General features: G+C 45.1%; 1 protein-coding gene across 1 annotated transcript in view; it reads right to left on the reverse strand.

The window, feature by feature from the left end:
• Window positions 1–6112: 6112 nt before the first annotated feature.
• Window positions 6113–23598, reverse strand: part of DNAAF10 (dynein axonemal assembly factor 10) — a 32392-nt gene continuing 14906 nt past the window's right edge. The window contains 8 exon segments of the mRNA XM_048501669.1: window positions 6113–6771; window positions 10615–10628; window positions 15486–15520; window positions 15523–15564; window positions 16750–16770; window positions 18785–18919; window positions 20274–20389; window positions 22620–22721. Of these exon segments, the coding sequence (XP_048357626.1) occupies window positions 6581–6771; window positions 10615–10628; window positions 15486–15520; window positions 15523–15564; window positions 16750–16770; window positions 18785–18919; window positions 20274–20389; window positions 22620–22721 (656 nt within the window). The 3' untranslated portion in view covers window positions 6113–6580.

Raw genomic sequence — 23598 nt, forward strand, 5'->3', positions numbered from 1 at the left:
CACACACATCTAGGCTGGCCTGGGCCGCTGGGCTCAATTCTTAGCATTAAACCGAAGACCTAGTTTTGGGGAAGCAGTGTAGGTAACCCTGTTAAGCCCTGTTAAACCCCACTGATTTTCCTGCAAAGAACTAAAGCGCGATCCTTTACCTGGGAGTAAGCTCGATTGCTGGCAATGGGGCTTGCTTCTGAGTAAACCCTCCTAAGGTCGTGATTCACCCATTGGAAGAGTTGCACGGTTGCTTCAAAGCAAAGCCACTGACTACCACCAAGCTTACTCCCGAGTAACACACACCTCTGAGCCAACCATTTTTTCTAAACTAAAATCTCAGTACTCAGGTTAAATTGCTATGTTGGCACTTTGCGATAAATAAGCGGGTTTTGGGTTGCAATCTGGGCACTCGGTCTCGAAAAGGTTCGCCATCACTGGTTTATCTCATACCAGAATTTGAAACTAGTGTTTCTGAGCACACAGAATATGAGATATTTGATTCCATGGACAGAAAGAATCCATTCACAGGACATTGGGATTCTAATACAGGCTGAACCTAGAAAACACCTGAGAGCACTATTTCGGTGAATTCTTTAAATTCTTTTTTTAAAATGACACGCAGCTGCACCATTTGGATTTAGGAACTACAGGCAGAAACCATTCAGAATTCGCTATTAATGTCCGGCCCGTTCTGTCAGCTTGTCGATATGGAATCCTTTTCAATTAGACAACTTTATTAGGGATGAAAAGTACCAAGGATGTGATTTAGTAGCTGCTGCGCTATCAACTTGGCTCCCCGGGTAGCGCGCAATCTATATTTGCTCCTGAAGAAATTGAACAGACATAACTTATGGCCGGGAGGAAGAGCTTTATTGGCAAGCAGGGTGAAGACACAGAGCGGAACGGCAAGGGGTTCTCTTCACATCCTTTCTCGCTCTTGGCTTTCGTTCACAGCCTGATGTTAGCAGAGGGCGCAAAGGGAGCTGATACGGCAAAGCCATCTGGTCTGTGGCATGTCATGAGACTCTCAGAGCCTCTTTTATCTTTGCAGACTAGAAGAAGAAGAAGAGTTTGGATTTATATCCCCCCTTTCTCTCCTGTAGGAGATTCAAAGGGGCTTACAATCTCCTTGACCTTCCCCCCTCACAACAAACACCCTGTGAGGTAGGTGGGGCTGAGAGCGCTCTGAGAAGCTGTGACTAGCCCAAGGTCACCCAGCTGGCGTGTGTGGGAGTGCACAGGCTAATCTGAATTCCCCAGTTAAGCCTCCACAGCTCAGGCGGCAGACCTGGGAATCAAACCCGGATCCTCCAGATTAGATACACGAGCTCTTAACCTCCTACGCCACTGCTGACTAATACGCTTTCTTTATTGTAGCAACTTTATTCTAAATAGGCGAGAGTAGCAGTACATACATAACCTAGGTCCTAGTCTGACTAACTAGGATTGATGGAGATATATGATCCGCAACCTGCTCTCATGGTGCCAAGATGGAGTGCGTGCGCATGGAAAGAAGGTGTGAAAGCGGAAGGCAGGAAATTCCTCCTTGCAAGTAGAAATCTACACATCAAAGGATGGCGTCAGAGCAATGGCGGAAAGGATGCTCAGTGCCTTGAGCCTTCTTTCTGACTCTCTGTCTAGAGTCTGATAATCTTCTGAAGAAGAAGAGTTTGTTTTTATACCCCAGTTTTCTCTACCTTTAAGCAGTGGTGGGATTCAAATAATTTAACAGCCGGTTCTGGTGGTGGGGCTCAAATAATTTAACAACTGGTTGTTTATAAGCACCATTTTAACAACCGGTTCTACCAAAGTGGTGCGAACCGGCTGAATCCCACCACTGCCTTTAGGGAGTCTCAAAGCGGCTTTGTCTCTTGAAAGCTCATACTCCTATAATCTTGTCAGCCTGTGAGGTGCTGCTGGACTCCAATCTAGGTGCTGTCAGGAATTTATTTCATTAATGAGGGTTATTCACACAACAACTCTGTGAGAGACATTGGGCTCAGAGTGAATGTACAGTGGCCCACCCAAAAAGTCCCCAAACCAGTAGGTTCGAGATAAAATCTGTTATACTTCCGTGACGTCATGAGAAGACTAAGACTCATGGGAAAGACAATGCTAAGAAACGTTGAAGGCAGAGGTGGAATCCAGCAGGTTCTCACCAGTTCCCGAGAGGGGGTTACTAATTGGGTCTGCTTTTCTGTTAAAAATTCCATTTAGGTCCAAAAATCATAAAGTCCTGTTGTTTCCTATGTGGCTGGTTAGCGAAGGTAGAAAAGGGGATAATTCTCCCTGTTGGGCTGTTTTAAAAACATGTTTTAGTAATATGGTAAAGTTCCTTGTTTAAGGAAAGTCTCCTTCTTTTGATTTCTAGAAACAAAATTAAGTCTTTGAAAGTATTAAGTATTTGACAGGCAGTCAATTAGAGGAGAAGTAGTTGTTTCTGTTGGCAGTAGACGATAGGACTTGCTAGAATGAGTTTAAATAATGGACAGAAAGATACCAGCTGGAAATTAGGAACTTTTTTTTTACAGTAAGAGTTTTTTACAGTAACAGAGAAATTATTAATGCCCCGCCCCCGGAATGCCCGGCCACGCCCCCGTCGTGCCTTGCCCAGCCCCATTGGCGCTACGCCACTGTTTGAATCCCACCACCATGGGAACCTGTTACTAAAATTTTTGGATCCCACCACTGGTTGAAGGCTGTAGGAAAAGCAGAAGAGCCAATATGAGATGGGCTGACTGGATAAAAGGAGCCACTGCCATTCCCTGGAATGGTTTGCATACTTACTGTGTTTCCCCAAAAATAAGACAGTGTCTTATATTAATTTTTGCTCCCAAAGATGCGCTATGTCTTATTTTCAAGGGATGTCTTATTTTTCTGTGTTCTGTTCGTCGGCCATGCTTGCTTCCAAACAAAAACTTTGCTATGTCTTACTTTCGGGGGATGCCTTATATTTCGCACTTCAGCAAAACCTCTACTATGTCTTATTTTCCGGGGATGTCTTATATTCGGGGAAACAGGGTATGAAGGGATGCCAAATTCTGACTGGGAAATCCACTTCGGCAGAACCGGTTGTTAAAATGGTGCTTATAAATCAGGCTAGCCTGGGCCATTCAACTCTGGGTCTTTCATTCATAGGCTGGCTGTAAGTCGGAAGCCTTTTAAAATTTCCAGCATGAAAAAGAATTCTGCAGCACTTCAAAGTCTGCATACTTTTTATTATTTCAGTTATTAGATGGCTATTGTCTTGGAATTCCACTAAGGAGCTCTCAATAACTCTCTTCAGTGATGCTCCGCAGGACACATTTGCAGTTATTTGTCTTTCACAGAAGTCCACTAAAATTCTCTAAATACTGCTGATCTTTCCGTACTTAACATGTTTTATGGGCTTCCTTTCTGTGCAATATACACACTCTCCCACTAGAGGGCAGGGTAGGAACATATTGCACCATTTCATAAGGACCCAAGGATAAAATTAGCCTCCTTTTACCATATACTGCTACTTATCCATAGGTAGCTGTTAGGAAGAAATAAAACTCCTGCATTTCTAGCATTCTAATTCATTAGTTAGATGAAGAGAAAAAGTGTTCATGCCTTGGTTAACACCCTAAATATTCCTAGATATTCCTTAGATACTCGTTTATGTGTTCTTAATTGAAGTTTATAACTTTTAACAGTATTAATGTATTGTCGAAGGCTTTTACGGCCGGAATCACTGGGGTGCTGTGTGGTTTCCGGGCTGTATGGCCGTGTTCTAGCAGCATTCTCTCCTGACGTTTCGCCTGCATCGGTGGCCGGCATCAGATCCTCTGAAGATGCCAGCCACAGATGCAGGCGAAACGTCAGGAGAGAATGCTGCTAGAACACGGCCATGACCCATGCAGCTGATACAGCACCAATTTCTTTAACAGTATTCTTAATTGTTTAGATTGAGGCCTCCAGTGTGATGCCTGAGGGTGCCAGAATGGCTGCCAACACCTTTCCTAGTGCCCATCAAGCACCTTTAGAAAGTGGGTGAGGCCACCGAGGGCTTCTGATTGGCTACTGGAGATTTGCTAGCTGGGGAAGATTTTTAAACATATTGCCCAGGCTTCAGCACTAGCTGCCCCCAGAACACTAAGATCTTCTCTGTGTGTGTGTACGCTGCAGCAACCACTGTGCGGCTGGCAGTGCCTCCCATGGCAGCCATTTTGTGGGAGACACCTTGAGGCTGCAACCGCCCCACTGTGTCAGAATTCCAAAGGTCCCCACAGGATCCAAAAGGTTGGGGCCCCCAGGTTGAACTGTTCTTATGTTTGCCGCCTTGTGGCCCTGATTCGGTGGGATGGCGGCATAATTTTTGTCACCAATAAAGAAACAAGTCCTCCACCTCACCAATTTTAAAAGGCTTTTTTTAACAAATCAACCCTAGAACATATTGAGTAGTAGCACGCCAAGATATCTAGCCTGCTTTCCTTCAGTACCTGTTATTTAGATTCACGCAGCAGCAATGCCTTGCAAAGCCCAAGTCATGGGGAATATGTGTAGCTGTAATGCAGGTGATCTACTGTATTCCATATGTAGCAACTGTCTAGATTTAGACCAGCCTCTGAACACAGGATCGTGTTAGGAGAAGTATAGTGATTGGGCAAGAGAGATACAGGTGGAAGGTGACATCCAAGGTCAACCAACAAGCTCCCATGGTAAGGTGAGAATGTGAAGCTGGGTGATAGATCCAGATGTTCTAATCCAGGGGTGGACAACCTATGGCACTCCAGATGTTCAGAGACTACAATTCCCATCAGCCCCTGCCAGCATGGCCAATTGGCCGTGCTGGCGAGGTGAAACCGATAACATCTGGAATTATAACCAATATATCATCACACTGGGTCTTTTGGGCTTTTTTATTATTATTGTTGTTGTTGTTGTTGTTGTCATCATCATCATCTTTATCATTATCATTATTATCATTATTTAAAAAAACCTTTATATTATTATCATTATTTTAAAAAACCTTTATATACATAGCTGCTCATGATCTTGTGAATTTTTGATCGGGATTTTTTTTTAAGTTATCCTTTTTTAAGTTATACCTTGTGCACACCTCCCTTGTGCTGTGTGGGGGCGGTCTCCCACATTTATCAAAGTATCTCACTTTTCCATACCAGATCTCATTGTGTGGATTCTAAGATTCGTACTCTGGGGCCGAGCTGTTTCAGATGGCAAATATCCTATTGCTTATGAGATGTTTCATCCTACTGATTGCATTAACTTTCACTATGTAATCTACCTTGCGTCTCAATGAGAAGAGTTTGGATTTATATCCTGCCTTTCTCTCCTGTAAGGAATCTCAAAGGCTCACAAACTCCTTCCCTTCCTCTTGCCTCAACACACGCCTTGCGAGGCAAGTGAAGAGTTTGGATTAATATCCCCCCTTTCTCTCCTGTAGGAGACTCAAAGGGGCTTACAATCTCCTTGCCCTTCCCCCCTCACAACAAACACCCTGAAAGATCCCTGAGAGAACTGTGACTGGCCCAAGGCTTCATGTGGAAAAGTGGGGAATCAAACCCAGTTCTCCAGATTAGAGTCCACTGCTTTTAACCAGGCTGGCTCTGAGAAAGGCGCAAATATAGAGAAACTAGCAGTAAAGCTCATTGCAGGGCAAAATGCAATGGGCTCTAGAAACAGGGAATGCAATAGGCAGGCAGGTCAGCAGGCCCCCAGAGCCTCCTCCTCCCAGCCACCCCCCCCCCTTTGCTGACCTGCTCATTTTCTCCCCCTCCCCACTGCCAGTCTGCTTTCGCAACAAGTAGAGCAGACAGTCCTGAGGTCTCCGCAGCTTCTTTATTGCCGCAGCCCCTGGTGGAGTCCAGTGTGGCCCCTCCTCCGCCCTCCTTTGGGCATGTCTGCACAGCCAGATTGCCTGTCCAGCAGCAGAGATAACCGTTCACGAGGAAATGCCATTGGTAAATGTTCCTGGCGGGGGACTGGAATGGTGGGATGGGACGTGTAGTGATTGGTTGGAAGTGAGTCGTTGCTGCCCATTCCATCCTTAGGTAATTATGTCTTAGGATGTTATTACTTCAAGTACATTTATAAAGCGATTTTTTAGCAAAATTGGTCAGGATAGAAAAATGTTGCTAAATATTAAGCCTTTATTCTATCCAACATCATTATTCAGATTTTGAACCCACAGCGGAGTTCAAGCTGCACAGACAAACATACCAACACTCGCTGCTTCAGAGGTCTGTCTTCTAGGGTGTCAAATAATTGCTGAATAGTCCTGTGGGACGGCAAACCAAAGTGAACGCAAACATTTAACAAGGGACAAACGAACATGCCATTAAAGGTATTCGAAATTCGAGAACATGAAAACGCAGTGAATGTAAAGGGCTTTAAACGCAAAAGCATCCCGCCAAATCAAACAGGGTTTCAGGTGCTAAATCTGGAGGGAAGTTTTAGAGAAATTAATGTTACATTTTTGAAGAGATGCTTTTTTAAAAACCCAGTCCTGGAAAATGTTTCCACATTTTCTGCGGCATAAGAATGTCATTGAACTTTAACGAGAACAGCTTGCTCAGAAACGCGCCCGCTGGAAATCCTTCTTCTGTCAAACCCTGTTCAGTTTCGTGACGATGAGCACTCGCACAGTCTGGTCAAAGGAGCTGCAAGCGCAGAGACCCCTTTTGTCTGGGCTCCAGTCGAGGCTGGAGATAGGCTGAGTGGATAATGTCACGTTCTGCAGAGGCTGGCCGAGCGGCCATCCCATCTCTCTTCCTTCTGAATCCTTCTTTTGAAGCTCTGCTGGATACTTCGCTGGAAATCAAAGCTCAGTTTAGAAAACATAGATCAGGGACTGTTTTGACCGAGACACCGTTTTAACAGCAGAATCAGAGTTTGAGTTTATGCTCTGCTTTTTCCTATCTTCAATGAGTCGCAAAGTGGCTTGCAAGCTCCTTTCCCTTCCTCTCCCCCCAACGGACACCTTGTGAGGTAGGTGGGACTAAGAGAGTTCTGAGAGAACTGTGACTAGGGTCTTAATTTCTTCTTTAAACTACTCTAAACCTGGCAAAATATATACTGGGTTTTCTTTTTTTTCTTTCTTTTTCCATTCCTCTTGTAGTTGAAGTGTTTTGTTTTGTTTTCTTTTCCTTCTTCCTCTCTCTTCTATTATTTTTTTTCTTTTTTCTCTCTTTTTTCTCTTTTTCCCTCATTTTTTTTCTCTCCTCCTTCTTAATAGAGATGCAAAGAGATGATGATTAATTTTGCTATACTATTTCTGTATTAACTTTATAAATTTCAGGTTCGTCTCACTTACCATTTTAATGTATAAAGTCTATAAAGAAAATGCCTAGTAGAGTTGAAACTTTGAAATGTGAAATCTGTACTAACCTGAACATTTAGAATAGAATAGAATAGAATAGAATAGAATAGAATCTTTATTGGCCAAGTGTGATTGGACACACAAGGAATTTGTCTCCGGTGCATATGCTCTCAGTGTACATAAAAAAAGAAATGCATTTTGTCCAAGAATCATAAGGTACAGCACTTAATGATTGTCATATAGGTCTAGTAAGCAATCAGGAAACAATCAATAGTAATAAAAACATAAAATGTAAAATCATAAAATAAAATGAAATGTCAGCACAGGCTATAGTCAGACAGTCATAATTGGGAGGAGATGGGTAATGGGAATGATGAAAAGTAGTGCAGTAATTATATAATAAATATATAATAAATAGTTTGACATTATCGAGGGAATTATTTGTTTAACAAGAGTGATAGCGTGGGGAAAAAAACTTGTTCTTATGTCTAGTTGTCTTGGTGTGCAGTGCTCTGTAGCGGCGTTTAGAGGGAGTAAGAAGTTAAACAGTTTATGTCCAGGATCACGAGGGGTCAGTAAATATTTTTCACAGCCCTTTTGACCCGTGCAGTATACAGGTCCTCAATGGAAGGCAGGTTAGCAACAATTGTTTTTCTGCAGTTCACAGTTATTCTCACAAGAAGTCTGTGTCGATCTTGTTGGGTTGCAGAACCAAACCACACAGTTATAGAGGTGCAGATAACAGTCAATGATTCCTCTGTAGAACTGTATCAGCAGCTCCTTGGGCAGTTTGAGCTTCCTGAGTTGGCGCCCAGAAGAACATTCTTTGTTGTGCTTTTAATGACATTTTTTATATTAGGTGACCATTTTAGGTCATGAGATATGATGGAACCTAGAATTTAAAGGTCTCTACTGTTGATACTGTGTTGTCTAGTATTGTGAGAGGAAGGTAGGATGGGAGGGTTTCTCCCTTGAAATCTCTACCGCCATTTCTACAGTTTTAAGTGTGTTCAGTTCTAGGTAGTTCCATTGGCCACCCGCGGCTAGTTGTTCTACCTCCCGTCTGTATGCGGTTTCATCGTTGTCTCGAATGAGACCAATCATATTGTATCATCTGCAAATTTCAGTATTTTAACAGATGGATCATTTGAGATGCAGTCATTGGTATACAGAGAAGAGAAGTGAAGTGAAAGTACACACAGCCTTGGGGGGCCCTGATAGCTCATTTACAGGTGTCTGATGTAATTTTCCTAGCTTCACCTGCTGTTTCCTATCTGTTGGAAGCTTGTGATCCACTTACAAATATGCTCAGGTACTGCTAGCTGATTTAGTTTGGTTAGAAGAATGTCGGTCTGATAGTATTGAATGCTGAACTAAAGTCAACAAAGAGGACCCTTGCATAGGTCCTCTTTGGCGATTCAACTGTAGGATATAGTGCAAGCCATATTAACAGCATCATCTGTCGATCTATTTGCCGGTATGCAAATTGCAAGGGTCCAACAGTGGATCCGTGATGGTTTTCAAATGGTACATCACTAGCCTTTCAAAAGTTTTCCTGCTACAGATGTTAGAGCAACTGGTCTGTAGTCGTTCAGTTCCTTGATGGAAGGCTTCTTGGCACTGGGGCGATAGTGGAGTGTTTGAAGCAGGGAAGGAACATAGCATCTCTAGTGATTTGTTAAAGATTTGGGTGAAGATGGGGGCCAACTGGACGGCAGCACAGACTTTTAGGCAGAAAGGTGTTATCTTGTCTGGGCCTGGTGCTTTTCAGGCTTCTGTCTGTGAAATAGATCTTGCACTTCCTTTTCTGAGATCACCAGGGTTGTAAACCCAATGAAATAGATTCAGTTGGCCAGGAAGTTTGGCTATTGTTGGTGCATCTGAGATTAGGAGTTGTGGAGAAAGGTGACTGTGGGTGTTTCAAACCTACAGTAGAACACGTTCAGGTCATCTATTCGCAGTTCCTTCCAGCTTAGGAAGGTGGTTTACTGTAACCCATTGATATTTTTTGAGAGTTTTCCACATGTTTGCTGTTTAGTTTGTTGAAAGCTGATTTTTTTTAGCTTTCAGAGTAGTTTCTTCTTTGCTGCTCACAGTCCCCTTTGTTAATACATTTCTGGCCTGATTGTACAGCATTCTATCACCCTTTCATGTAGGCCTCTTCTTTGGAGCAGCGTAACTGCTTAAGTTTAGCTGTGAACCAAGGTTTAATTTGTTACTATATATGCATAAGTTCCTGGTTGGTATAAAGATCTTCACAGAAGCTGACATATGATGTTACAGTATCTGTGTGAGTTCATCCAAATCTGCAGAGGTGTCTTTAAAAATATTTTTATATATAAAAATATTTTATATATATTATATAAAAATATATAAAAATATATATTTTAAATATATTTAAAAATATTTAAAAATATTTTTAAAAATATTTTAAAAATTATTTAAAAAAAAAGAGAACTGTGACTAGGGAAACTGAATGGATGTGAGGAAGTCACCTTGAGTAATTATCCCGATTAAGATTGAAGAATTAATTGTAATCTGAAGAAAGAATCTATCAGCAGTTCAGTAGCATAACCCGTTTATGATTGGATATTCAATTAGTAGGACTTGGCCCAGACAGGTCAGCATTGCCATACAGACTTACTTCTACTGACTGGAATGCAGTATATGCAGCTATTGATAAGTGATTGATTATCTTCAAAGAAGAGGTCCGATCCAAGTACCTACTCACGGACCGAAGACATAGGACGTGTGAAAGAAGACATCGTTTAGTCACCTGGACAATGTTGGAGGGGGATGTGAGATGTGTAGTATTGTAAGAGTCTAGGCTCCTGATGTTGTTTGCACTTTTCACTAGTTGCACTTTATGTATTGCACTTGATATGTGGGCTTAAGCGCCAATTGATAAAATAGCGGATGCAGCTAGCGTTTGTTGTTTGTGGAGTTGTTAACGTTGCATCCACTGAGAAATTGAGAACTGTGACTAGCCCAAGGTCACCCAGCAGGCTTCATGTAGAGGAGCACGGAAACAAATCGAGTTCACCAGATCACAGTCCACTGCTCATGTGGATGAGCGGAGAATCAAGCCCGGTTCCCAAAATTAGAGTCCACCTGCTCTTAACCATGCTGGCTCTACCACTACACCACACGGGCTCTCCAAATCCAGTTTCAAATCCATGGATGTTTGCCGAGTGTTCTTAGACCGGGTGTTCTCTCTCTAACCTTCGTCACAGGGTTGCTCTCAGGATAAAACGAAAGAAGGGAGAATATGCCCGAACTCCCAGGAGGAAGGTGACATTGCACTGGCAGTGTGACATCACTTCCGGGGTAATCACTGGAAGTGATGTCACATCATTGAATAAGAGTTTGGATTTATACCCCACTTTTCTCAACTGTAAGAAGACCCAAAGAGGCTTACACATTCCATTCCCTTCCTCTCCCCACAACAGACACCTTGTGGGGTAGGTGGAGATGAGGAGTTCTAGAAGAGAACTGTGACTAGCCCAAGGTAAACCAGCTGGCTTTATGTGATGGAGTGGCCCATATACATGCTATCTCCATTGTGGTCCCCGTCTTATGAAATGGCCCAGCTGATGGGGTCAGGAAAGTTCCCACTCTCTGCCTTTCTGTCAACTATGCAAAACGGAGTTACCCAAGGTGGCTTTTCTTTACATGGAGTAACAGGGATAAGCACTGTACAAAATGGTTCATAAGCGGACTTGGATAAATGATCAGGGACTGTGGACTACACTTGCTTTAAGTAGGACCCGGCTATGCAATTTTGACGCAGCTTAATATGCCTTATGAGATGCTGTGGTTCTTTCTGGCGCCTCCAAACTTCTAAAGTCTTGATGAACTGTTTAGTGAATGCTCCGTTTTGTTGACTGTGCTCACTTACTACAAGTAACCCATGCTGACTCCCCGTGAGAAAGACAAGACATAAATAGCGTTAAATAAACCAATAATTAAAAAGTCCACTTCACCTGTCTTTGGCTCATCCCGGACCAGAATGGCGGCGTGTTTAACTTCGTTTGGTAATCAGCTCTCATTAACAGCTCTATCTTGAGCTGAGTTCCACCTTCTAAGCTGCCTGACTTTAACTGGCGTGTGCGCCAAAGAGATTAAATCAACCCGCCCAGCCAATAGACAGCAATGGTTTTCAATGCAAAAGACTATCGCGGGTCGTTTGCTCTTGTCTGCGAAGCAACCCTGGGCTTCCCTGGCAATCTCCTAACCAGGGCCAACCTTGATGAGCTTCTGAGATCTCATGAGATCAGGCGAACCTGGGCCATCCAGGTCAGGGCAGAGACCAGCAGAAGTGGTTCGCCATTGCTTGCCTCTGTGTAGCAACCCTCTGATCCCTCTGAAGAGCCTCTGAAGATGCCAGCCACAGATGCAGGTGAAACGTAAGGAGAGAATGCTGCTAGAACAGCGGCCCTGACAGCTGTGAGGAGACCACACAGCACCCCAGTGATTCCGGCCGTGAAAGCCTTCGACAATACAATCGCAGAATTCCTTGATGGCCTCTAACATCCAAATACTGGCCCCAGCCGACCACGCTCAGCTTCTCAGACCTGTCAAGGCTAGCCTGGGTCAGTACACCACAGTACAGTAGAAGAAGAAAGAAGCAAGAAGCAAGAAGAAAGAAGGAAGAAGAAGAAGAAGAAGAAGAAGAAGAAGAAGAAGAAGAAGAAGAAAGAAGAAGAAGAAGAGAAGAAGAAGAAGAGAAGGGAAGAAGAAGGAGAAGAAGGGAGGAAGGAGGAGAGAAGGAGGAGGAGGGAGGGAGGAGGAGGAGGAGGAGGGAGGGAGGAGTTTGGATTTATATCCCCCTTTCTCTCCTGCAGGAGGCTCAAAGGCTTACAATCTCCTTGCCCTTCCCCCCTCACAACAAACACCCTGTGAGGTAGGTGGGGCTGAGAGAGCTCCAAGAAGCTGTGACTAGCCCAAGGTCACCCAGCTGGCGTGTGTGGGAGTATACAGGCTAATCTGAATTCCCCAGATAAGCCTCCCTGGCAACTCAGCTGACAGAGCTGGGGAATCAAACCCGGTTCCTCCAGATCAGAGTGCACCTATTCTTAGCCACTGATCTTAGCCACTACGCCACTGCTGCTCCCTTCGTATGGCCTTTGTTAGGTATATTATGGCCTTTGTTAGGTATATTATTAAGCCACTATGTACGATATATTCATATTGACAGATCCAAAATAACAGAATATCCAATATGCAAATTCTATTAAAATACTATATGTACAAGTCCTTGAATATACGACAAAATATTTAGATACTTAGATCAACTAATCAAGATCAGATTTGTTAAAAGTATCGTCTTTCGTTTATCGCTTCGGCTAAAATTGTCGAATGTATGACAAATATTTAGGTATTTAAATCAACTAATCAAGATCCAGTTTGTTAAAAGTATTGTCTTTCATTTATAAACCCACGGCTAAAAAGATTTAGCAACTTTGAAGAAAGTTGATGCCGAGGGGAGAAGATCATTTAATAGCTAGGAGCACCTTAAATGTGAATCTTTTTTTTTTTTACTTTGAAAAGCAGAGTTATATATGTGTTGCGTAAGGTGGAATGAAGTTGACCATCTAAAACAGTGATAGCGAACCTTTTCGAGACTGAGTGCCCAAATTGCAATCCAAAACCCACTTATTTATGCTTAAAGGGTGTAACACAGCAGAATTTATGCCTGAATACTGAAGGGTTTTTTGTTTAGAAAAAATGGTTGGCTCTGAGGTGTGCGTTACTCGGGAGTATGTTTGGTGGTAGTCGGCTTTGCTTTGAAGCAACCATACAACTCTTCCAACAGTGAATCACGACCCTAGGAGTGTTTACTCAGAAGCAAGCCCCATTGCCAGCAACCGAGCTTACTCCCAGGTAAAGGATCGCACTTTAGTTCTTTGCATGAAAATCAGTGGGGTTTAACAGTGCTTAACAGGGTTACCTACACTGCTTCCCCAAAACTAGGTCTTAGGTTTTAAATGCTTAATAATGAGCCCAGTGGCCCAGGCCAGCATAGATGTGTTGGGGGGGAGCAACTCTGCTTGCGCGTGCCCACAGAGAGGGCTCTGAGTGCCACCTCGGGCACCCGTGCCATCGGTTCGCCACCACTGATCTAAAAGAATATGCTGAATTGAATCCACAGAGTTAGCAGGACACGACCAGCGTCTCTCTGAGACTGGATTGCCTTGATATCTTCCGGGAAAGGCATTAACCCCAGCAAGCGTAAATGCTCTGCGATAAGATCAGTTATCAAGATTAAAGAACTATTGTGCCATCTTTCTGTGGAAGGTGGTTAATTTCAATGTCTCAGGCGTCATCTAGCCTGAGTCATCCAGTCAGTGCAAAAGCAGGTTAGCCAGAAAATAATGTTCTAATGAAAACAAGGTTGTTAAGCACCTGGAAAATCCACCCAGACGCCCTGCACCAACTGAAGCAGAACTGAGCAATTGTGTACAGTGTTCACAGTCCTAATCAGACAATTCTCTGTCTCCTAGCAGGGCAGAGGCACGTTACACAAATAAATACAATTCTCAAATGTGTACCCATAAGCTCCAAAGCACAGTACACGGAACTATACAGAACTAGGATCATTCAAGAAAGTATCATCATTTGGCGGCAGATATTCCGTCATTAGAGGAATGGATTCATAAAGTGCAGGAGTACTACATAGCAGACAGTATTTCACAACAGTTGAAAATGTCACCAGGAAAATTCAAAGTACCTAATAACAGTGATTCGAAATGGGAATCATGGAGACTGTATGTTGCTCAAAGATATAATTTGTAGGAAAGACATATATATAATGAAATATCTTATATAATCTGGTAAAGGGTTATAAGAATTTTTCAGAATCACTGATACTTATGTGAGTAATGTCCTGTTGACAAAGATGCATTATGTCGAATGTATTTGTATTAGAGGGATAAGCATAAGATGTTTAACTTACTAATCTAACCGTAAAAATTACTGACAACAAAATGTTGATACTTTAGTTCAAGGAGAAGTCTATTCACTTAGGGTTAGGGACTGGGGTTCTTTTCTCTTTACTTTCTTCTTTCTTCTTTCTTTTTCTTCCTCTTCTTGTCTCTAATCTATTTCTGTTTTTCTCTCCTTTCTAGAAATTACACTCATATTTTTGTGATTCTCACCTTTATAGTAGATTGTAAGAAAGGCTGAGAATATAAGCAAATCTATGTTTCAAGACAAGATATATGTATCTTACAAAGAGTCGGGGGAGGGGGGTATTGCACATTTTTTTCCTTTACCTTGTATACTGTTTAACTCTTTTGTATGTACACCAAACTTAAATAAATTATTTTTTTAATAAAGAAAAGGCGGCGCTGCAGAAACAACGACGCCATTAGCGGGAGGATGGGGGGGCCGGCCGAGCTTCTGGCGGAAGGACTGTGCATGCTTGTGACCCGATCTGCACATGCGTGAAGGCGGGTGGCACCACGGCCCTTCGCGCCGCGATGTGGAAGGCGAGGGCTGCGGCGGCTTGGCGAGCTCTGAATCTTGCGGAAGCGTCATCAGAAGTGGAAGCCCAAGGCAGAGCCCCTTAAAAGGCCCTGCCTGCGTGGCTCCAGAGGCCCACTCTCTGCACCTGGGGCGTTAGCGGAACTTTCCCACCACCCGATCCCTTTTTTTGGGAAGTTTTTAAGTTATTGTCACCAGCCTTTGGCGAGGGTTGCTAAAGGGGGTGATCCCCTGGCAAGGGAGCTGGGGAGCTCCCCTGCTTATTACACCTCCTTAAGAGGCAGGGGTGGAGACAAGCACCGCGGTTTGAGGCAGCCGCGGGGCTAAGCTAAACTTAAGCCTGGTAGTGGTTGGAGAGGGGCTCCAGTCGTTGGAGCACTTTGCGGTCTGGAATGTCTCCGCTTCAATCTCCGGCTTGTTACATTCCTCCAGCAGGCAGGCGAGGAGGAATCGGCTTACTCTGGGGAGACAGCACTAGGGGCTGCCCAGATGCCTGGATCACCTCCAAATGCTTTCGCGCCAAGTTTGTTTCCTGTGCTTTCAGTTAATAGAATTTGGGATATGGCCAGTTTTTCCCGCGCTACATATGTTGTCTGTGGCATTATTTTTCTGAGAACTGGGTTAACGAGCAAGAAGGGCCACACCTCTGCCCGCAAAGTATCATCATTTCACTCCCTCCGAGCCAGATGTGGCCACAAATACTTACTACTTCCAAAGGTGAAGGTTTCCAGCTCCTCCACTTTCGTCACAAAGATATCCCTGTTCTGTGGGAGGGTGCCGCTTTCCTGCCACATGTGGTGGACTGATTAAGCCTGACAAAACAGCAAAGTTGCGTCAAGGTTTGCAATAAACAAAGCAGCGGACACCAAGCGCATGGCGAGCTCCAGATGATGTATGCTAACGGTCCGCATGCTTTTGGTGGTAAGCCACAATGGCCTTGATGCCACCAGGTGATGGGGACTGAGCTGTATGAGCAGACAACCCTGTCTTTACACAGCACTGGGGAAAGATGCGACGCGGAGGAGCTATCTGTTTTCTTATCTAACAACTTCAACTAGCAAAGACAACAGTACAACAATAATAAAAAATGGATTAAAGCATATACAATACAGGAAATAAATGTTAGGTTCGGAAGAATCTACTGCCGTTTAGTAATTTCCAGGAGAGAAGTCCTGCCACTATCATACAGAGAAGGATCAGGAGTTTGTCCAACAAGAGTAGTGTCATCTAAATTTAAATGTCGAGGAGATGGGGTAAATGTAAAGAGTAAGATTCACATGCCCGGATCTGATCTCCTTGAATCTGAGACAGTCTTAGTAATTGGTGGGCCCAGAGATTCAAACTGAGCCATCGTTACATGGGCACAATCTTTTAGCCTTTTCCTGGCTTATTAAATCTGCCATGTAACAAGGCAAGAAGGCATAACGATTAAACCTGGCGGCTTATTATGGCTCTCCACAGGAACAGGGTTTGTCGCAAGCAATACAGGTAGTGTGCCAAGTGGCCCGTTCAAATGGGAGAGAAAAAAATACAGGGAACCGCGTTTTTTCTTGGCTGTGGTGATTAGGGTAGAGAACTCTCTATCAATAGTCAACAGCAAGAGAGTGCCTCTCAATCCTAATGAGCTCCCCTGCTGTGGCCACCCAGCTTGGAGGGGGGGGGGGGACTGCTCACCCCTGTGGAGGACTCCACTAAGGGCAGAGAAGCTAATGGTGAAAGGGACAGGCAGAAGGGACAGAGACAGCCCCTCCCCTAAGTTCTCTGGGGCTTTGAGCAAACCTCTAAAGCAAGTCCCCCAACCTGGTGCCAATGGGTGCCAAAGCACCAACTGACACCTTTCCCAGTAGCCACCAGGTGTTTTTAGACAGTGTGCCCAACCAGGTCAGCTCCAGCCCAGCCAGGCTTCTGATTGGCCAGGGGAGATCTGATCAGCTGGGCTGATTAAAATAACGTTTCGGCAACAGCGGTACCCACACTGTCAGTTTTATTTTCTCTCCTCTTTCCCCCTGACTTTTTTCTTTAATTACTCCACTGGTTCCCTGCATTTGGGCCTCCCGTGTGCGTGTGCATCTGCCTTTTTGGTGGCCGTTTTGTGGTTCCGCCCCCCACCCTGCATCAGAATTGCAAAATTAATCCCACAGGATCAAAAGGTTGGGGATCTGCCTGCCCTAGGGAGCTTCTGAAGCGCATGCACCACAACGGGCTGTTGTGGGTTTTCTGGGCATAGCTCTTGCGGTTGTGTGATCTGGTAGTTTTTGCTGCTAATGTTTTGTCTGCATCTATGGCTGCCATTTTCAGAGGTATGTCACGATGAGATGCATTTCTCTCCAAAAACATTTTACTGTGACATAACTCGGAGGGCCCCAGACATAACGTGGACAAAACGCTAGGAGTAAAACCAACCAGACCATGGCCATACAGGCTGCAAAACCCATGTTGTCATAAAAACAAGGTTGTTAAGCACTAGAAAATCCACACAGGCACTCTGATTAGCAGGAGAGCAGAGCGAACAGTTGCGTTATTACCGAACTCACAGTCTGGTTTGATTCCAGCTTCACGAAAGCCTTCAATATATAAGCAATAACTTATTCTCCTGAACCCCAACAGAGATGGAGTATTACAAGGGCCAGATGCAATACTTTTCCCATCTACGTCATTCACGAGGGGTCGCTACTTATCTATCCCTCTCAGGATGCGGGGTTTGTCCACACTGTAAAAACCGAGTGGAGACTCTTGCTCACATTACACTCGACTGTCCGAGATACGTGGGTATTAGGAATTTCTCTCCTCGGCTGGCCCAGGACAAATCCGAAAGAGACTCTGACAATTCTGTTGTGGAGCTTCTGATAACAGTACAGTCATCATGCTCTTGGAAGAAGTAGCAAAATTTCTTTTACAAGTGACGGAACTTTATAAGTAACGGCTAATGCTAGAAACAGTTCCTCTGTGTTCTGATCATATGCTTGCTTTGTACACCACAAATAAGAACATAAGAACATAAGAACTAGTCTGCTGGATCAGACCAGAGTCCATCTAGTCCAGCTCTCTGCACTACGCATGATGGCCACCAGGTGCCTTTAAGGGACTCACATGCAGGAGGTGGACGCCAATGGCCTTCGCGAAGCTGTTGCTCCTGAAGCACCTGGTCCTGTTAAGGCATTTCTCCAGATCCAAGGAGGATCCAAGATTAGTAGCCATAAATGCGACTACTCGCCTCCATAAATCTGTCCAAGCCCCTTTTAAAGCTATCCAGGTTAGTGGCCATCACCCCTTCCTGTGGCAGCATATTCCAAACACCAATCACACGTTGCGTGAAGAAGTGTTTCCTTTTATTAATCCTAATTCTTCCCCAACGGCATTTTCCAATGAATGTCCCTGGTTCACAAGTATTGTGAGCAAAGAGAGAAAAATGTCTCTCTGTCAACATTTTTTCTACCCCATGCATAATTTTGCTTAGACTTCAATCACTTATCCCCCCCTCAGGCGCCTCCTCTCTCTCCAAACTAAAAGGAGTCCCAAATGCTGCAGCCTCTCCTCATAGGGAAGGTGCTCCAGTCCCTCAATCCTCCTCGTTGCCCTTCTCTGCACTTTTTCTATCTCTTCGATATCCTTTTTGAGATGTGGCGACCAGAACTGAACACAAGACTCCAAGTGCGGTCGCACCACGGCTTTATATAAATGTCTGGAAATGTTCTAGAACTTATTTTATATGCCTAATAAAAGTTGTGGTTGTTGTTGTTGCTGAAGAAAAAAAAGCTATTCTGCAGCTCAACTTCACCACGTTACTTGGTACGTTGATAGCATCAGTGGGTCGAACGTCAAGATCCTGACCAAACACCAGGAGAAAAACTGTCCGGGACTTCGTGGCCAGCTGGCCCATTTTCTGCCTTTAGCCACACTTGCTCCGCGCGAGATTTCAATGCTATGCTTTTCCCTCAAGCCGCGAAGCCAAGATGGAGCGATCTCCCACTTCACAATGAGAAACAGCGAGATTTTGCATTGCACCTTTTCCGAAAGAGAAGCGAAACCTTTCGTTGGATGCTGAGTCCGCATGTCGAACACGTGAAATTTTCCTTCCAGGGATGTGGCCACCAGCTTGTTCATATTGATGTCCTTCCTGTCAAATTCAACACTGCAGACCTAGAAACACAAAAGCGCGTGCGTCAGTGTCGGCCGAATGCTTTACACCTGCAGAGGAATCCTCCATCAGTTAGTTTCAGTGGTATTGCCTGCCTAGGGACGGGGGTACCCTATGTCCCAGGTGCCCCAGTGGTCGATGGTAGCCAACATTTCAAGATGGATGGAGTGTGTTTTAAAATTTTTTGAGTGTTTGGTCATGTATGTTTTGCTGGGGAGTGGGAGGTGTTTTGTGAGCTAATTTTCAAAAAAAATCATTGTTTGGTCATGGTGGGAAGGTGGGCTATGCGAGGAGAGAATTAGCGTAAACTCAGGTTTGTGTCCCCGGTAGCCAGTTTGCCTAGGTATGCCCCTGGATTTAGTTTTACCTCTGGAGATTGAGCGATCTATTGCAGCCTGGGCGCAGTACTTTCGCCCTCTGTGGAAATTCCTCTCATGTAGTGGTCTTGTTACTGGTATCATTTTTTTAAAAAAAGGTTTTATTGATTATTATAGAAATTAAAATCATTAACAACAGAACATTCAATATGGTAATATTACATTTCCTATAAAGTTAGGAAATATGTCTGTTATATACCTTATATTAATATCTTCCCTGACCCTAATTAACTTCACCTATATTCGCTCTATATAGATATAGAGATTTAGGATCACTCTGCATAACCCTGAGGGCCCGTTTCTCCCTATAAGAAACCCACTCCTGCCAAAATACGTTGTTCAGTATCTCTGGACAACTCTCTGTCTGCGATACTGTTCCACACAGCTAAGCACAGGTTGCTCAGTTCTATCCATTGGACCATTCTACCCCAAGATCGGGTGACTATATCTTTTATTGACTCTCCTCATTTATTCCTTATCTATTCCAGATCTATCCCCTCACAACTGTCCATATCCCAGGACTGCGTGTCTGTTCTGTTGCTTTTATTGTGTGCTTGTGTACCTCCATTTTTTGTCCCTTAATAAAAATTGCTAAACTGTATTCGCTCTCCTGCGGGTTTCGTACAAAAAGCTGACTGCCGTATAAATAGGCAGTCAAGACCTTGTGTTGTTTGGCCTTTTGCAATGCGTCTTGCCCCCACGCTAAAAGGGAGAGACTTCCCACCACTTTGGGTAACAACCCAGCAGGCTTCATGGGGAGGAACGGGGAATCAAACCTGGTTCTCCAGATTAGAGTCTGCCGTTCTACCATGCTGGCTCTCACCTAGAAGGAAACATAACCTGCAGACTTCATCAACCAGGCTAATCTGGACAAGGAGCAAAAACAGAATATGCCGCACCAATATCCTAGCAAGCATAACTTTCAGGTTGGAAGCGCCTATGCCTATCAATAGGTTCCGTGTCTTTATGAAGCACTCACCCCGTTCTTGATGTTGGTCTCCCATCGCAACGTCATGTTCTTCAGGTCAAACAGCTTAATGTCTCCATTGTCGTAGCCCGCACAGACAACCCGCTCGTCTTGATTATACGCATTGCCTGGATGGGAGAAAAAGGACCACCATTTAGAGAAAGAACTGCCAAACGTTCCTAAGGCAAATCCGTCTTTATGCACTAATATTTTTTTTCAAGCCTGGTTTCACGTTAGGAGATAGTTCTGGAAAGGAGTTGTGTGAATGAGTTAGTGGTGGCGAACCTTTGGCACTCCAGATGTTATGGACTACAATTCCCATCAGCCCCTGCCAGCACAGCCAATTGGCCATGCTGGCAGGGGCTGATGAAGAGTCTCCAATCCACTCGCTGTAACAGATGGCATAGGAGGTTAACTTTAGCTTATTAATATCTAATCCTGGAGGAACGGGGTTTGATTCTCCCACTCTGCCGCCTGGAGCTGCTTGGGAGACTTATGTGGGGAATTCAGATTAGCCTGTACACTCCCACACATGCCAGCTGGGTGACCTTGGGCTAGTCACAGCTTCTCGGAGCTCTCTCAGCCGCACCTACCTCACAGGGTGTTTGTTGTGAGGGGGGAAGGGCAAGGAGAGTGTAAGCCCCTTTGAGTCTCCTGCAGGAGAGAAAGGGGGGGATATTAATCCAAACTCTTCTTCTTCTTCTTCATAACATCTGGAGTGCCAAAGGTTCGCCACCATGGACTGCTAGGATGCATTCCTTGCAACCAAGAAAAGGTGGAGGCATTTAACAACAGTGAAAAGGGAGTGACTGGGAGATGCCATACCCACTGCGTTCATCTTAGCTTGAGGTGTCAAGTTTAACGTCACCTCTGCTTCAGGAAAACAGAGGTCGATTCCCCACGGACCATAAATGGTGCGTATTTTCACAACCCTCCCCACAGCCAGGTCTCCGAACGAGCATTCAAGTGGGCTCTGGCGCTCCTTCTCCACCTAATCCCGCATTTTCCCAGAACCTGCTTGTATGTTCAACCTTTTGAAAAATCAAGCATTCAAAGCAGGCTGGAGGGGAAGGTCGGGATTTGAAGCGAGATTTGATCTCCCGCTGTAGGCAGTGCCGTAGGGGATTCCAGCTAATCCCAGCCAATGGGAGCGCGGCAGGTTGAGCACAATGCGCGCGCAGCCCTTTTTTTTATTTTGCTCAGCGGAGTCCCACATAGACACAAAGCGATGTATGCACATTCTAGCATGATTTACTGGGAACAAAACGGTCTGCAGGACAGCTGAACACCGTCCGCACATGCGAACGAGCGGCTGAGACCAAATGGAAATGGGGCTTTGAGTTATCCCCATTTCCACGTCGCTCCGTTGCACGCATGCGCGTGGCTCCGGTAACAAACAAAAAAATTAAAACCCTGTCTCGGCGGGGCAGCCAATCAGGGCAGAGCAGTTCCCAGATTAGTGGGGAAGGGCGCGTTGCCAGAATTCGTGGTCAACGCACATTTCCTCAAGGGGAAATTGTGCAGTGGGTAGGGGATGGAAAACTGGGATGGAAAACTACAGTTTTATTTCTATCTGGATGCAATCCAGATAGAATTTCCTAGTGGGGAATCGACCAGAGTATCCAGGACACATCCAAGAAAAAAGGAAGCCACTAGAGCAGTGATGGCGAACCTTTTTGAGACCGAGTGCCCAAACTGCAATCCAAAATCCACTTATTTATCGCAAAGTGCCAACACCACAATTTAACCTGAATACTGAGGTTTTAGTTTAGAAAAAACGGTTGGCTCCAAGGCGTGCATTACTTGGGAGTAAGCTTGGTGGTAATCGGTGGCTTTGCTTTGAAGCAACCATGCAACTCTTTGAATGGGCGAATCACGATCCTAAGAGGGTTTTGCCCATTGCCAGCAACCAAGCTTACTCCCAGGTAAAGGATTGCGCTTTAGTTTTTCCCATGAAAATCAGTGGGGTTTAACAGCACTTAACAGGGTTACCTACACATCGTGCCCACCGGCCCAGGCCAGCCTAGATGTGAGGGGGGGGGGATTTTCCGCCCCCCACATGACGAACTCTGTGCACTCGTGCCCACAGAGAGGGCTCTGAGTGCCACCTCTGGCACCCGTGCCTTAGGCTCACCACCACTGCACTAGAGTCTAGTTTTTCCAGAATCAGAAATGTGCTGGCTGTGTTCATTTGCAGACAGGAGCCTTCAATCCCCTCGTGTGTTTTGACTACCCAATAATTTCTACCAGGAGCAAATGAGCAGGGCCTCCAAATGTTCAGCGTTGTCATGCTCAGAGACAAATCTGTGAGAGGCATTTCCGTCTATCGTTTGGGATTAATTAACTCGCAGAACTTACCAAACGCTACGGTCCAGCAGTCTCTTTTGCTCTCCCCTTGAGCTGGCTCCATGTTGGCCACCGGGAAGTCTTTTTGTCTTGGATCCCACACCTTCACCGTGCCTGCGACGAGGGAGAATCCGTTACTCTCGCATGGCTCATGAACCTCGTTCTTCAGCCCCTCCACTTGCTTTCAAGGAAGCAGGCTTCTATGGGCCAGACCTTTTAACTGGAGAGGCTGGGGATCGAACCTCTCACTTTCTGCAGGCCAAGCAGAGGCTCTACCACACAGTCTCTTTCAGGGGGAGTTTTCACACAGGCTGAATAATGCACAGCCAATCCACTGTGAATGCACTTTAGCAATAGTTTGCAAGGGGATCTTGCTGCTTCATAGAGCAAAATCCAATTGCAAAGTGGATTGAAAGAGCATTATTTCGTATCAGACGCTAAGAGAAAACTGGTGTAAAACATTTTAGATGGCACATGACGCCAAAAGATATAGCAATGGTAGATAAAATTTATGATTAAAAATGCTGGAAATGCCAAATGGCTGATCTACTTTTTATTATATGCAGAGGCATACCAGCCAAGGGACATGGGGATACCTGGCATTCAGCACCCCCCACATGACTGAAAGGCTGGCGTAGGCACCCTGCCCCTGGCCTCCAGGAATGAGGGGGAGCTCTGCTCCATGCACCCTGCCCCACCCCCCTCCCCTAGGCTCCCTGGAGCCCGGCTGCTGATCTCCCCAGAGCCTGGGGAAAAAGCACTTGCCAGCCTCCAGGATATACTTTTATAAGCACAGAGGCCAGGGGTGGGGTTTGGGGGCGGGGTCATGCCCCAAGCCCCGCCCCCTGGCTTCAGTGCTTACAAAAGCATGTCCCGGAGGCAGGCTCCAGGGAGCCCGGGGGGGGACTTGGGGCGGGGCCCTGCCCCCCAGCGCTTTTTAAAGTACATCCCGGAGGCTGGCAACTGCTCTCTCCCCAGGCTGTGAGGAGAG

The sequence above is a fragment of the Sphaerodactylus townsendi genome, linkage group LG01, assembly GCF_021028975.2.
Source record: "Sphaerodactylus townsendi isolate TG3544 linkage group LG01, MPM_Stown_v2.3, whole genome shotgun sequence".
In the NCBI taxonomy this organism is placed as follows: Eukaryota; Metazoa; Chordata; class Lepidosauria; order Squamata; family Sphaerodactylidae; genus Sphaerodactylus; species Sphaerodactylus townsendi.